Source organism: Cucurbita pepo, chromosome LG15, assembly GCF_002806865.2.
Source record: "Cucurbita pepo subsp. pepo cultivar mu-cu-16 chromosome LG15, ASM280686v2, whole genome shotgun sequence".
NCBI lineage: Eukaryota > Viridiplantae > Streptophyta > Magnoliopsida > Cucurbitales > Cucurbitaceae > Cucurbita > Cucurbita pepo.
Window position 1 is genome coordinate 8,749,623 of NC_036652.1, and position 16,356 is coordinate 8,765,978.

At 33.4% G+C, this 16,356-nt stretch overlaps 1 protein-coding gene across 4 annotated transcripts in view; it reads left to right on the plus strand.

Annotated features, from left to right (window-relative positions):
* Positions 1-15,764, plus strand: part of LOC111776261 (nuclear-pore anchor) — a 42,655-nt gene extending 26,891 nt beyond the window's left edge. For all 4 annotated transcript variants that reach the window (XM_023655665.1, XM_023655666.1, XM_023655667.1 and 1 more), the window contains exons 27-48: positions 7-54; positions 907-957; positions 1,980-2,063; positions 2,140-2,214; positions 2,314-2,498; positions 2,588-2,690; positions 4,189-4,305; positions 4,529-4,621; positions 5,839-5,994; positions 6,403-6,456; positions 7,956-8,069; positions 8,208-8,285; positions 8,365-8,514; positions 8,657-8,728; positions 9,304-9,459; positions 9,592-9,645; positions 11,745-11,832; positions 11,945-12,021; positions 12,095-12,223; positions 13,491-13,595; positions 13,962-14,136; positions 14,236-15,764. In XM_023655665.1, the coding sequence (XP_023511433.1) occupies positions 7-54; positions 907-957; positions 1,980-2,063; positions 2,140-2,214; positions 2,314-2,498; positions 2,588-2,690; positions 4,189-4,305; positions 4,529-4,621; positions 5,839-5,994; positions 6,403-6,456; positions 7,956-8,069; positions 8,208-8,285; positions 8,365-8,514; positions 8,657-8,728; positions 9,304-9,459; positions 9,592-9,645; positions 11,745-11,832; positions 11,945-12,021; positions 12,095-12,223; positions 13,491-13,595; positions 13,962-14,136; positions 14,236-15,560 (3,489 nt within the window). In that variant the 3' untranslated portion in view covers positions 15,561-15,764. The remainder of the gene's footprint in view (positions 1-6; positions 55-906; positions 958-1,979; positions 2,064-2,139; positions 2,215-2,313; positions 2,499-2,587; positions 2,691-4,188; positions 4,306-4,528; positions 4,622-5,838; positions 5,995-6,402; positions 6,457-7,955; positions 8,070-8,207; positions 8,286-8,364; positions 8,515-8,656; positions 8,729-9,303; positions 9,460-9,591; positions 9,646-11,744; positions 11,833-11,944; positions 12,022-12,094; positions 12,224-13,490; positions 13,596-13,961; positions 14,137-14,235) is intronic.
* The last annotated feature ends 592 nt before the right edge of the window (positions 15,765-16,356 follow it).

The following is a 16,356-nucleotide window of genomic DNA, read 5'->3' on the forward strand; positions in this document are numbered from 1 at the left end:
CTTAAGGCCAAACTGTTCGATCTGGAGAAGAAAATTAGTTCTTCAGCTAACCAGGTTTGCATTTTAATTTTTTTGGCTTCTTTAGTTATGTACAATGTGCTTCTTTTCTTGCAACCTCTAGTTTTTGTATATGCTATTCTTCAACTCAAGCCCTTAACCAGGAATCCCCATTTTGGTTATCTTCTTTTCTATTATTACGTCGCTGTTGGTTATATGATTTTCTTGAAAAAGTGTAGTCCTTTTCCATTTTTTGCCTTAATTTGCAACTGTTTAGAATTTTCTTTCGTCATTTTTGTAACTAGCGACAGGGCTGAAAATAAAAGTGACAAGTCTCATATCTGTAATTAGCGATACGGGTAGTTGGGCTGGTTGGAAATATTTTGACTTGTATCCGACCAAAAAAATCTTTTGCATTGAAAATGTGAATACTAATTTTGAATCTTTTATTGTATATAACTTTTTCCAAATATCACTCATGCCTTTGACGGCTTAGCTAGGTATGAGGGTGAGACCTCTTGGTTACGGCTCATAAGAATCATATTCTTTTTCGATGTGAATAAAAATATCTATGTAAAAGAATGGCAAATGGGTATGGACAGGACTTACCGGAAGATCCTTTTGAACATGAGTAGGGTAATTGTTGCCGATCTCTTTAAAGGATAGTTGTAACTGGATGCAACCAGAAATGTGAAGCCTGATGTCTTCAAAGCATCCCAAAGAACTATGGAGGAAATAGTGGGTATTGTAATGGGTACTGGGCTGGTAGCAATAATGTGCAATAATATGAGTATTGGATTAGTAACGATAATGTGCATTGAAATAAGTATTTAGCTAATAATGGCTTAGGAATCAAATGCTCGGTTTAGTTTAAGTGTATTTTTCTTTTTCTTTTCATCTTTTTGACAGGTCATTGAGCTGGATGATAGGAGTGGACTTAAGTCTCACCCTTCAAATCAGGTAGCTTTCGTGTAGACTAATTGTATAAGAAGCACATATTCAATTACATGGCACGTCAATCTCTAAAAAAGTAGGGCACACACGTTGGAACACGTTCTAAAAAGATTAAAGATGTTTGTGTATAAATTGATATATTAGTATATCTATAGATAAAACTTTTAGATTTATCGTAAAAACAAAATATGCTTCGTTGGAAACATACAAAATTAAGTTAATTAATGATATTTGATATCTTAAAAGATATAAGAGGATTTAGTTGACTACGACTAGATAAATATTATGTCATCCTAATATTTTTAATATTGATCAGAATATTAGGATTCAGTTTGTAAGTAATCTCTGTTTCTTTCCCCAAAAAGGTGTCATTTCCAAGTCTTGTTTGAGTTGGTAACCTCTGTGGTTGAGGAAATAAGTTACAACTATTTATGTTACTCTACTGCAACGGAATTATGAGATAGTGTAAAACCAGATGTACTATTGTTTATGAGATAGTGAAGATAATTGATGGCATAGGATATAGTTGATAATTTCTAGAATGTCTTATCATTCCACAACTAATGATACCTCATGATTAATATATGGAAAGGGTAAAAGTACTGACTACAAACCTTACTTTTCTTTAAGGGTTTAAAATGACGAGTTTTAAAAAATATATAACAAACCTTAGTTTACTTATTTACAGTCATATTACAATCAATAATCACGACAGTAATTAAAATTAATCTACAGTAACACAGAAACTAATCTACTACAATAAAAGCATTTTCATTTATAAGGGGCTTCATGCTCCATACTTCGGTCATTGGTTTTGATTTTTGTTACGACATGAAATGTTTAGATTTTGTATTATATCAATTATATATTTGATAAAATTTATCTAGACTTCCATAAGTCATTCTCAATGCACATATATGTACAGATTGATCAGTCTAATTATTTTAGTATGACTTATTGTACCTTTTTATTTTGTATATTTTCAAGAGTTCTTAATCTTAACAAGCTTCCGAATTAATGTGGCCTAGGTTGGCATAGATTTGCATAGAACGGAGGCAGAAATTAAGAAATTTAAAGAAGAAGCACAAGCTTGTAAAGAACATATGCTACAGGTGCATAACTTTCGTATGTATATAATTTGTTGTGTATAGTGCTTTAGTAACTTGAGCTAAAATTTTCTGTTTTCAGTACAAGAGCATTGCACAGGTAAATGAAGAAGCTGTGAAACAGATGGAATGTGCTCATGAATCTTTCAAGATTGAGGTATTATAGTACTTTGTACTGGAAACACTTGGTGGCTTTTTTATTTTTTACTCTTATTCTTATTTCTTCCTTTACTAAAACATGAGTTGACATATATAGGCTGAGAAAATGAAGAAATCATTGGAAGTCGAACTTCTTCAGCTTAGAGAGAGGGTTGCTGAACTTGAAAATGAATCTATTTTAAAATCTCAAGAAATAGCTTCTGCTGCTAGATTGAAGGAAGAGGCTATTGCATCTTCCCTGGCAGATGTTAGAAATCTGAATGAAGAAAATGCTGCAAAAACGTGAGTTTCTTTCTTTTTTCTTTTTTCTTTTTTCATTCTCCAATGTTATCATGTAGTAACTCATAAAAAAGCTTTATTGTTTTCTGTAGGTCTAAGATTCTGGAAATGGAAATTCAGATATCCTATTTAAAAGAAGACTTGGAAAGGGAACAGCAAAAATGGCGTACTGCTCAAGCTAATTACGAAAGACAGGTTAGACATTATGTCCATTCTTATATTATGGTAATTGACAGATAAAAATCAAATATAGTTGCTACTTAGTTGCATTTTGCATGGACTATATTTTTAAAATTCAAAATGTGGTTGGATGTTTTTTTTTTTTTGGATAAATACCATTTTATTCTGTCTCTATTTATGCCAAGAAGAGATATTATCATATCTAAAAGAAAAGTGGGTGATTTCTTTTAGAAGAGAAGTGGGGTAGGTCTGTTAAGTATTTAGAAGATCGAATTTGGGTGTTGAGGTTGGCAAATTGGCATTTAAAAGGTTTGTTAGCAACCACTGTTGAAGATAATAATGCCGGTTTTGCGGGGAACTTTTAAAGATGATTTGATTCTCTTTTCAAAGAGGTTGAAGATAAGGATTTAATCAACAATCCTTCTTGGTTCTAAGCAAAAATCTTTTAGTGATCACTAAAAGGTGTTTGACCCATCTTCTCCAAGAACAAGATTGATCCCCACTTTTCTCTTTGTATTATTCACTCTTCAATTAATAATTTCATCGAAGTACCTTTGGAGAAGAATACTAAAGAACATTCGGAGAAGAATACTGAGGCGATTTGTAAGAGGATAATGGTAGTGTTAGTGGTATTACTTTTGACATTCACAAATATGATGGTGATCCAAGTTAGAGAGCTGATGAAAAGGTTTTCTTAGAGCTTGTGTTTCCCAAGGGTCATTCTTGAGATAGCTAGATTTTTTGGCCCCTGTCTATTGCCTTGGATATATGAGATCTTCTGTGCTGTTTAAAAAATTGGAGCCACTAGCCCTGAAATAAGACCTAAGGGTCAGTTTGACATGCAATCTGGATTATGTTTTAGGTTTTCAGATTTCTGCGTCAAATGAATTCAATGAATATTTGTTTTGCAAATTCGTTTTTAAAAACCTTTGTGCTATAGCATTTTAAATCTTTTCATCCTTCAATAAAAATTTCGTTTTTTGTTGGAAAGAAAATACTGTCCTCTTAGTGAACATCATTATTTAACTAATATTGAGAATAAATCTAAAGGTCTACTATAATTCAAGTCAATAAGCACTAAATAAATTAAGTTGGTGTGAAGATAAGTTAGTCTATAAATGACTGTAGATATGTAAAGGAGACGGATAAAACGACCTAATACATACATACATATATGCATACATACATAATTATGTGTGTGCACGTGCTTATGTATGCATATATGAATACATATTGACACTCTTTTAGAGAGGGTAGCTGCTTGCTAAAGATAAGTTGAAAGTGATGACAACTTTTACCATGCCATTGTCCCTTTCATGTTTTCATGTTTTGTATTTGAAGTGATTACTTAATACTTTTTCCCCTTTACCAATGTTTGTCAAGAGTGTTGAGGTCTTGCATGATCTGCTTAAATTTCATTAAGTAGCAGTCTTGGTAAGTTGGATATTCTTTTTAAATTTCGTTGTGAGCAAGCAGTTTATCTCCCGACGGACCTATCTTTCCTTTGTATCAGGTTATTCTCCAGTCAGAGACGATTCAGGAGCTGACAAAAACATCACAAGCTTTGGCTTCTTTACAAGAGGAAGCAGCTGAGCTTCGTAAATTAGCTGATGCTTACAAAACAGAAAATGTAATGTTTCGTTTTGTACTTCTGGATGCTTAAAAAGAAGGCTTTTCCATAGTGATTTTTTGTTATCCCTTTATGGAATTTTGTTCAATTGTTTTCCAATTTAGTTGTAACATTTAAACCAGGGTGTGTGGGGATTTGGAGGCTTCCCTTTTAGTGTTACTGTGCAAATGCATGCACTCTTAACTATATCTTCCTGCATGACCGTGCGCGATGTCTTATGTAGGAAGAACTGAAGGCCAAGTGGGAAGGTGGGAAAGTAGCACTTGAGGATTTTAAGAATAAAGCTGACAAGGCATACAATGAACTCAATGAACAGGTCATTCCTATATGTGTTTATGTTTGACGACGGTATTTTAATTCGAGAAGTTCTGCTATTAACCCAGTTAACTAACTAAAACAATTCAAAGAAAAATTACAAATTGTTACAGAAACTACAATTAGGCCCTATGTTCTTAAATTTCCTGCATGTTGTCTATTTCTACATCGTAGAATATATATAGATAACAAGAATTGTAGTTAATTTTTTCTTTTTAGTTTGCTTGTTTTTTCCTTTCACTTCCTAGGGCCGTTTGGTTTTGTGGGAAAAGAGGGTGGGAAAGGATATGAGTTTTAAATACCCTTACCCTTGTTTGTTTCAAGTTTTCCCTAGGCATCATTTTGGAGGGTTTGTTAAAACCCTTCCAAACTCATGGGTTTTCTTTATTCCCTTACTTTCTTCATTACATTCTTTTCTATTTTTTTATTCTATTTTTTTAATTTTCATTTTCTTTACTTTTTTTGTCTTTTATTTTATATTTATTTATCTTTCTTACTATTTTACAATTTATTATTATTATTATTATTATCATATCATCATTTACTCCACTCTACATCGTATTTGATTTTTGAACTATAACATGTTTAATTAATTATTCAATTGGATGACTATACTAATTATTTAACTTTGTATAATTTTATTAAAATCATTTATTTGAGAATAATTATTAATATTGTTGGCTAAATCAACTCAAAAACCTAAAATTTAATGCATATTATTTATAATATACTTATTAATGGATGAAAATTAAATTAAAATTTAAGGCATATTAGTATTTTATTAATAAATTATTATAATGGAATAAGATTTATAAGTTTAAGTATTTACATTTAAAAGTTTATTTACTTTTATTAAAATCATTTATTTGAGTATAAATTAAGATTTATTATAAAATAAACTCAAATTGTAGTATTTAAAATTATTTTAATAATCTGACTTGATTAAAGTAAAATAGTTAACAAAATCAAATAATATGATAAAATTGTTGAAAATACTTCATTTATATAAAATTGTAACAACATTTCCCATGCATCACCAAACAGATTCTCAATAATTCTATTTCCATAAATTCTTTTCCTCGGCATCATAAACAAGACCTCCTTAAGGGTTTGTTTCCTTTGAACAATTTGTGGAAGTTATATGCACCTGTGACATGCCCAGTTTGCTTATTTGTTTATTTTTTATTCCTTATTTGTTCTATTGTATTCATTTTCTAGAATAAAATTCTGCATGCTAAACTTGAGGCATTCCACATTCGATTGGCGGAGAAAGATCAAAAGTTGGCTGGAGTTTCTTCCGAACTTAATACTGAGATGGTTGGGGATTCTGGTATGCAGAGTGTGGTTAGTTACCTCAGACGGACAAAAGAAATTGTAATGTTCCTTTTCCTTATTGGTATTCCCTTATTTTATTGTTAAAGCATCCCGGTGTGTTCTTATGTTTCATGCTACAGTGACACTGCAATGCTGCAGTTTTTTTACTCCGGACTTCGGGATTATAATAAAGTGTTTTTCTCTTCCTGAATAATAATGATGTCAAATATCATTCTTCTGTGGTTTTGAATGTTTTGGGCCATTATTCTAATAAATTTCTGTAGTTCATGATTGCGTAGAACTTTCTCAAGATCTGTCTGTCTGTTTACTCCACCTGAATCGCAAAATTTTGGTGATTGTATAGACCTTGCAGCATAAATCACTCATGTTCCTGTGTTGTCTCCTATATTCTGTTAATAGTTGATTGACAACATTTAAATATGCTAATATTATTGGTTATGTAAACAGGCTGAAGTAGAGATCTCCTTGCTAAAGAAGGACAAGTTGAGATTGCAGTCACAAGTAGGTTCCTTTGTTTTATGCACTAAAAGCATCAATTTATTGTTTGCCTACAGCTTTCGAGTCGTTTATGCTGCATTTTGGTGTATGTGCATGCACTTGTAAAGAAGTGCATTCCTTGATACTAAACTATAAAATATGGCAGGGTTGTGTTGAACTTTCCAATAAGAACAAACACTGTCAATATTTAATCGAATTTGTGCATAGCTAGATAGACAAGACACTTGTCACTAGTTCGACGATTCAATTCTTGAGCTCACAATTGTTGAGCTCTAAAGAAGAAGAAAAAAACTCAGTATTTACTAATTGTGTTGTTTTTATTCTTTTTCTTGTTTGTGGTGATTCTTTTTTCCATATAAGAATATAGTTTGGATGACATCTCATGGCCTTAACGTACCACCCTTTCAAGAATGCAAAAGCTCTACTATGAAAAAACCTCATCATGACTTTCTTTTGGAATATGTGGAAAGAAAGATATCAAAGTATATTCGCATGAAAGACGTAGACTTGTACAAAAAATTTCAACAATGTTGTTTACCAAGCTATATCTTGGTGTTAATTGTCTAATATTTTTACAGTTATACCTCTTTTATTGTAAATTGGGAAGGTCTTTTGTAAACATCATGGATATTATATTCCTTTTTGTAAATTTCGATCATCAATGAAATTGGCTCTTATAAAAGAAAAGCATAGGTATGAATTACATTGAATTCATCCTCCTTTGGAAGGTACATAGGCTAAGTTCTTGATTGAACACGGGAAATTTTAGGTTTTGTAATAAGCTTTTGGGGACATTTTTTTTCAAATATATTTTCTTAGCTTTTATTTTTTTCTCTCTTTTTCACTTTTCATTCCCCCGTCGTGGGTCATGTGAGTTTGTATTGTGAGCATTTGTATCTTTTCATTTTTTCTAATGAAGGGTTTGGTGACTGGTTAAATAAAAATTATCTAAGTTTCTTCGTATGATTGAGCATTGGAAATTTTATGTTTTGCAATAAGCTTCCTGTTACATTTATTTATTTATTTATTTTGTATGTAGACTCACTCAAAGGTTTTGTGTTATAAATGGTAATATTGAGTCTAAAATAACTGCTGAAACTCTGGAGTGGTTTCTGTCAAGTCCCACATTGTCTATGAGAAATAATTTCCATGAGCATCTCTTTGTCGTATTGTACTCATAAAGGTATTACATTGCTCTTGATGGTAATGTTTTCACTGAGTACCAGCTCTCCTATTGATTTAATAATTGGGAAATTCTCTTCGTTTGACGTGAACTAGATCTTTAGTTGTATTCCAAGTGCGGTTTAGTTAAATATCTCTGTTCTGTTAGTTACCCTGCATGTTGGCTGGTTATATAAATCCTGGTTGTTTGTTAAGTATTTCATACTTGTTTACTGATTAGTTTAGTTGGTAAGTTGTGCTTTGTCCGCGTAATCACCAATTTTTTTATGTTCACCATACTTCTTATAAGCTCTTTCATACCTTTTTGTTTCCTCATGCAGTTAGAAAGTGCTCTTAAAGCTGTGGAGAGTGCACAAGCTTCACTTAATGCTGAGCGTCAAAGCTCAAAAGCATTATTGTTAACCGAGGAGGAAATTAAATCTTTACAACTTCAGGTTAAATTTAATATCTTTCTTGGCTCATTCAGGAGCCCATTTTATGTTTTAAGGAAACTAGCGAACCATCAGAGGAATACAGTATTTGCTGCTTTATTTTCCTCATCTTGTAGTATATGAAGGTTTACTTTTTTGCAGGTTAGGGAGATGAACTTGCTTCGTGAAAGCAATATCCAACTGCGAGAAGAGAATAAGCACAATTTTGAGGAATGCCAGGTACCTTTAGGATGCATTATCACTCATAATTTCATCTCCTCGAGGTAACTTTTATTAATTAATAAATGCCTGATCACAGAAACTACGTGAAGAATTTAGAAAGGCTAAATGTGAAACAGAGAACTTTGAGAGCATGCTGAAGATGAGACAAGTGGAGGTGGAAGCCTGCAAAATGGAAATTGAATCGCAGAAAGTGGAGAAGGCTCATCTTGAAAGCAGAGTCTCTGAGGTATTATTATATATGAAGATTGATTTTCTAGTTTTATCAAAACTTCTACATTTCTCTTCTCTGGATTCTATCCACAGCACATATATTTTATCGTTCCTTAGATGGATGTCCAAGTTCATTTCTGATTGGATTGTGTATGCAGTTGCTTGAAAAATCTAAGAATATAGATTATGAAGATTATAATCGTGTGAAGGATGATGTTCAAAGAATGCAGGTAACCACCTGTTCTCTCTTATTATAATGAGAACATCTTTATTTTTAATATAAGTTACTTTTTTTCTTCTCTAGTCATAATAGAGAGGGGTAGTCTTTGCTTTATGCTCAGGGTCCATCCCCTTTAATTTCCATGGAGGCTTTGCCCCTGCAAGGAGATTTTTTCTTATAGACAATGAGTGTTTACTTATTATATAAGTTGAAATTACAAAAAAGAGTAGAGTTCTTATTGATATTATTTCAAAAACCTTACAAATAGGAGGGCTCAATTTACACCAAGACAAAGTACTTCTTGTGATATATTTGTTTACTAATATTAATATTTAAATTGATGATGTTCTGGATTTGGTTGACACTAAAATCATTTCTGAAATTGACAAAACGTTTATTGATGCATGGGCTTCCACTTGGATATAAATAGAATGAGTTGGGGGGTTTGGTAGGCAATCTCAATTTTGGGATTAGTTTTTTGGGAGAATGAGCCATCTTGAAAGGTTATAATCAGTGTATTTTCTCTTTGATGTTGCATAATAAAGATTGGGTTTCAATCACTTTCTTTCAACTTTCTTGCACTAGATGGAGCTGAATGAGAAAGATGCAGAAATTGCAAAAGTCAAAATGCTTATCACTGAAAGACAGGAATCGATATCTCAATTGGAGCAAGACCTTTCTAGTTGCAGATTTGAACTGAAGGAAAGGGAAAAGAAACTGAATGATATTCAACATATTGAGGTACACAAGTTAAGTTCATTAGTTTTAGTTTTTGATTTATGATTTTGCTGTTTCTTTGAATTAAGATTTACACATTTTTCTAAAATCAAACAACTATGGTTTTGTCTTCATGTGGATATTTTTTGTGCACAGGCCAATCTGAGGACAGATATGGAGAAACAGAAGAAATTCTTTTCTCAGTTTAAGGTATCTCTTTGTTTAACTATTGCTGTTTAGCTCCTTAGACCATCATTCTAATCGTATTACAAATATACTGAACTCTGCAATATTTGACATTGAGAAACTACTGGAAATATTTGATATATCAAGTAGGCTTGAATCAAGGCATTTGAATTTACAACTTCTATATTTTCTTTAATCAGAAATGAGATTGATTTCATTAAGAGGAAGCAAAAGACCATTAAGAAAAGTAAGAAACCGGGGAATGCTAGGGGGGTGAGTGTACATGTACAAGGTGCTCACCAAGTAAATTAACACATGATTCAAGCTTTTTTTTTTTTTTTTTTTTTTTTTTTTTTTTTTTTTAAATAAAGATTTACATCATAAGTAGGAGTGGAAATTTGAAAAAAAAAAAAAATGCTTTAACCACTGAGGTATGCTCACATCGACTATGCAATTTAAGATATCTTAAAATAAAATCATAACCATGCCTCAGTTATTGTTCCAATAAATACTTCTCAAACATGTCACTTGACTATGCATGTTTGATATAGCCACCCTGGACATTGATATAGTTATATGCACATAATTAAATATTTTGTCTATAGTATACAGCACTTGGTCTCTTGATCGAGTTCAAGTCAAAGATTTTTGGAGTTTTTACAGTCTTGCATTAATTTCTAGAAATTGGAAGGCCTTTTTGTAATAGTTTTCCGTTTTGGGTAGGTGTTCTCTCCACCCTTGCCCGCCCCTAAGTTGTTGTTTGTGTTGATACGAAAACATATTTGTCTGTTTCATTTCAAAATATGTATGCATATGAACATGGCTAACAAACTGCTTATTAAGTTGAATATACCTCATCTCATTGTCAAGTACAACTTTATTTGGTATTACTTTTTTGCATGCTATGGGTCACAATCACACTCTTGTGGTAGCAGGACAACAATTGTGGGACATTATTCTAATCTAGCGAACAAGTCAATCGTGTGAAATTTGAACTTCGCGGACAATGTTGACGTATGCTAGAGCCTCATGTCATGTTTGAGAGAAATGTTTTAGCAACGTGAGCAAGGAAATACATTAAAAACAATTTTAAAGAAAGCAATGCTATAAGCTAAAAGCGAATAGGCAACAACGGTGACTCTGATATCATATAAACCTGGGTAGGAAGAATTGACAACTAGTCACATTTCCTGTAGTACATTTTGAGGCATTTTAGCCCTAGCGAGTGTAGACATGATTTTGGTGACTGGTCATACACCCCCATATTGACACAACAAAAAATAGTAAATGCCTATTTAACATGAAAGCAAGTAAAAGGTGGTTTGGAACGGGCTTGCGGCCATGGATAACACGTCCTGGACAAACATGTCCTGAACATCTGACATGTGGCCACAAGCAACACTCCTTGGACAAGCATGTGACACTATTCCTCCAACTTTCATTTGGGATTACTTTTCACATTCCTTTTCACATTCTCTATGAACATTAATAACACAAATTACATGTTAGTACACAGTAACGTATCATATATTGGTGATCAGGGCTTACTTTAAGAATAATTATCATCAAATAGAAGACGTAGACTCAACTCAATCATTCATCAAGAAGTCTACACGCATAAAATGATTATTCACTTGGAAAACGGAGTAATAGAACTTGAGTTTCTTTCGAAGGTGCACTTTACCAGATTCAATTGAGCAAGAAAAGAGTGGGAGTTTTAAACTCTCTGTGAGAAAGCGGAGTAATAGAACTTGAGTTTTAAAGTGTATGCCTGCCTAATGTGAGAACATTGACAATTACAGCCTCATCTTCGTTAGTTGGCTTACTAGAGGGGTTTATATAAGTTCCCAGCTGCTATCTTGTGGATTTATGGCAGCGCAATGTTTAATTTGAACCTGTAAGTTCGTAGGTATTCAGTTTAGAACTAGGATAAATTAGGAAGCTCGGTTTCATTTTGAAATCGTATTTACCTCCCAATTATTTTTTCTTAAAAAAAGTACAATAAAGCTTTTCGTTTTAGTTTATATCATTAAATAATGCAAAATAGTAATTTCAATGAGGATGCGGTCAAGCAATCTATTAATACAGTTCGGTTAGTTTATTCATATTATTCCTTATTGCAGCGGAAGCTTGAAATTGTCTCAAAGGAGAAGGATGAATTGGGCAAAGAAAATCAAGCTCTTTTGAGGCAGTTGGAAGACATTAAACAAGGTAGCCTAGTATTCTCCATTATTATGAATGAATCTGTGGAATTCTTGTTTGTTTTTAGATGTTGTCGATGGTGTTTGGACTTCAAATGATAAATTTTCATTTTGTTTTTAAGTGAATATTGTCGGGAAAAGGTCCACTGGAGATTCAACTGGTGAGCAGACCATAGAAGAAAAGGACACTAAAATTCAGGTTGATTCATCACTTGCTGCTTGTATTCACCAGTTCCTTTCAATTTACATTTGTTTTTTAAATTTTTGCTCAGATACTTGAGAAACATCTGGAGCGGCTGAGAGAAGAACTAAAAAGAGAGAAGGAAGATAGTCGTACAGAGAAAAGCAGACGGTTGAAAATTGAGAAGGCAATAAAGGATTCTTATACTATCGTTGAGCAGGTTTCATAATCCCCTTTTTTGCATTTGTTTCATCTCTGGAATTTCAATATACCTTTAAACTTTAACAGATGTTCAAAAATGGAAACAGCTAATACTTTGTTTCAAAAATATTGTTGAACTTTTAAAAGGGTTTCAAAAATACTGATTAATTTTCAAAGTGTTTAAAAAATATCCTTGAGTTTTCAAAAGTTTCATTGATGCCCTTAAACCTTTAAAAAATTCAAAAATACATTTACCGTTAATATCACGTTTAAAAATACTCATGAACTTTCAAAAGTATATTAAAAAGTTGGGAGATAATCTATGAGGTGCCGATATCGTCTATACATTGACGCTAAGAATTTTTTTGAACTTTTTTTTTTTTTTAAAGGTAAGTGGTGTCAAATCTATTTTTAAAAATTTGATGTGTATTTTTTAAACACAGTACTAAGAGTTAAAAGGATGATATTTTTTAACTTTTTTAAAAAAGGTAAAGGTATTAATGAGACTTTTTAAAGTTCAAGGGTATTTATTAAAAGCTTAAATAAACTACTAACGATTTTCATCCAAAACTAACGGTAAGAGTATTTCTTGCAATTTTTTGAAAGTTTAAGGGTATTATTAAAACTTTTGAAAGTTTAGGGGTATTTTTATTAGTTTAGCCCAATTTGATGATTCAAATTCTTTTTGACAAAAGGTAATTTAGCTAGAACATCGTGCCATCTGGCATATATTTGTGATATGGATTGTGGATCTTATGATGGAGTATCTGTGAATCTTTTTATTTATTTTTTCTCGTGAATCAATTCTAGCTTGATGTCAGATAGTGTCCTTCGGGGTCAGAGTTGTGGCAAAGTTCTGAATTGGCAGTGCCATAATAAACTCTTGGCCTACTTCAGTAAGAAATGGAAAATTTGAACCTGACTCGTTTTGAACTTTGAAGCCACCTGCCTAATAATTAAGTTTATGATGATTTCTATGATTGCTAATATTTTCATGGTTAGTCAGGATGTTTAGTTTAAGATTAGTCAGTATGTTTTTTAAAATTTTCCAAGATTTAGGACTTTGGGATTTAACTTGTCTGTCTTCCACAACACAATTGTCTTTATAAAGAAACAGAAACGAGAGAATGGTTATGCTTCTTCCTTTAATATAACACTTCGAGTTGGAAAGATTCTGCAAATAATCTTGTCAACGGATATCTTGGAAGTTAAATCAAACTTGCTTTGTCATTTTTCCTGTTTCCCGTGCATCCTAATAGGTCTGTCTTTACCTTCTTTTTATATAGGAAAAATCAAAGATCTTAAATGATTTGGAGAAGCATAAGGGAAACTTGAAGCAAGCTTCTGATGAACTTGAGAAGCTTAGACAATCTAAAAGCAATCTTTCGGAGGTAATGACTTGCTTATTCTAAATTTTGGTATATCATGCATTGATTCCTTCCTGCTGTCTTTAAACCCATATAACGTTGTTGGAATTTTTAGATTGATTTGTTGAGATGTGTTGAATTAAGCTGATATGCCTCGAGAATCAATGTGAGTAGATAGATTGGTAAATTTCTACCGAAGCTTTCAATGAGATTCTTCTCTGGTTTCTTTTGAAACAATTAGCAAAAAGAGAAAATCTTGCATGGCACTCTGGGCTTTAGAATTATTATGAATTTGACAAAAGTTTTCATTCATTTTTTCTCTCTTTTATCGTACCAACTGTTTAAATCTTTTTGTTGATTGTTTACATGTGTGATTGTTTGTCATAGCAGGATGCTTTACCTCAGCCACTTTCAGGGATTGGCTTGGACGATCTTGCTTCTACCTACGTTTTAGCTGCTGAGAATTTTGAGAAGACTGTGCAGTCAGTTTTGACTGATCTTGGAGCTCAGAATGCTACTTCAGAGGTTTCTTTGGTCACAGATGCTTTGGTACAAAGTAGTACAGGTGCATTAGCGTAACATCTAATTTTTACGCTGTAACAGTTACAATTACTAGTTTTGCTTCTTCCCCATTTACGTGATATGAAAGCTCTAAATTTTGCAGGTCCTGATGTTCCTCTCCAAACGCCTGATGTTGCAGTGCCTGTGGCTCCTGTAACAACCAACTTTCCTGCCAAAGTCCTAGAAGAACGGGAAAAGAAAGGTCAATTATCCAAGGCAAAAGTAGAAACGCGTAAAGCAGGGCGAAAGTTGGTTCGACCTCGTCTTGGAAAACCAGGAGGGTCTCTGGGTGATATAGACATGTCAACATCAGAATTACCAAACAGTGAAAGCAAGCGTGCAACTTCTGGAAAATCAGAAACTGAAAGTGAATCTACTACATCAGCCCATCAGCTGGCTCGCAAGCGTGTAGCAACAGCTTCTGAATTGCATGAACATGCAGTTATCCCTGGGGAGAGCATTACTGAAATGGCAGCTCCTGTCATGAAGAAGGCTAAAGGGTCAGATACCTTGGCTGATGACGTTGGTGGACCATCTTCTACCTCTCTGGAAAGTCTCAAAACTCAGTCGCCCTTGGAAGAAGTTCCTGATGTTTGTGAGTTTCCTCATGGTTCAAGTGAGGATGCAGCTGATGTTGAAAAAGAGGTTGAAATTGCAGGGGAGAAGGCTGATAGGCCAAAAGAACTATCATCTGATGGATCTATCAGCCATGAGGAGATACACACTGACAGGATGGATGAAAATCTGGACAAGCAGATTGTAGCGGTGTCAGATGATGGGTTAAAAGATCAAGCTGAACCAGACAACTGGCATCTAACTTCAGAGATTGGAAGCGAGAGAGAGGAAGGTGAGGTGGCCCCTGAAGTTATGGAACTGGAGGGTGCCAATAATGTTGAAAGCATTGAAATAGGAGACGATCATATTGAGCCAGTTGCAACTCCTGATGCCTCCCCATCTAGAGTTGATGATGATGCGATGGCTGTCACAGACATGGAGATTGGCGAGATAAACTCCCCTGAGATTCAAAATGAAGAAAAGAATGATGAGGGTGATGCAGCTGATGAAACTTCCGAAATTTTAGATAAGCCAACTGATAGTAACCAGATTGATATGGAGAGTGATCAGGCTGTTGAAACCACCTCAGTAGCTACTGAGAACGTTTCGAGTACACCGCCAGAAATAAATGATTCGAAACAAGGTAGCCCTATTGTTGCAAAACGGTCGTCTCCTGTCGGTAGTAGCACGTCTACTACAATAAATTTGCAAGAGCGAGCCAAGGAAAGAGCTATGCTGAGACAGGCTGGAGTTGTTTCTTCATTGGATAGACGCCCTGTGAGAGGATTGCGTGGCCGGGGTGGTCGGATAGAGCGAGGTGGCCGTGGTCAACGATCTGGACGGGGACCACCTGGGGAATCAGGTAGGAGTTAAGACTGCAATGCTCGATGATTGTATAGGAGCGAGCCAAGGTTTCAATCAGATATCTCTGTCTAAGCCCGTTTTTTCTCTTTTCTTGACAAATATCATTTAATTGTGTTTATATCACCTGCTTATGAAACGAACCGTTTATATAATTGCTATATCTTAAAGCATTATACTTGAAGCAAGAGGTTTTAACTTGCAATTTTAGAATGTTATCTGTGTTGCAGCTAATCAAATTTTGTTTTAAGTTAGATGTATTTTTTACTTTGCTTTTAGATTAGTGTTTCTTGTGCATGAAAATAATTAATTTTCGAACATGTTAATTTAGTTACGATTATGCAGAGAGCTGAGTAAATTACAATTGATAAAGTTATTTGATTCATCTACCACATGAAATTTATCATTTCAACTTCAAATTAAATTTTAATTTTCATGTCAATGCTTAATGTCTTATAAAATATGTTAATACCAATTTGACCTATCAAACTAATTGTTGCCAATATGAGCATATCCTAGAGGGAGGTGTAATAATTTCCCAAATTTCGCTTTGTAAAGTAGTTATCGTTACATAATAATAAGCTGGGAACGAATGGAAGAATGCTTTCTAGAGAAATTTGAACTTGGTTGGAGATGTCTTTTGTGCTATCTAATGCTCATAAATCATATTTTTCAATCTTTGGTTAACAATTTTATTATGTTATAATTTGATGGTTTTCTTATTTATAGCAAAGTCACACAAAGAACACCCATATCACTTATGAATCATTCTTTTGACACAAAACCAACTTTGCATTGACCTTAGGAA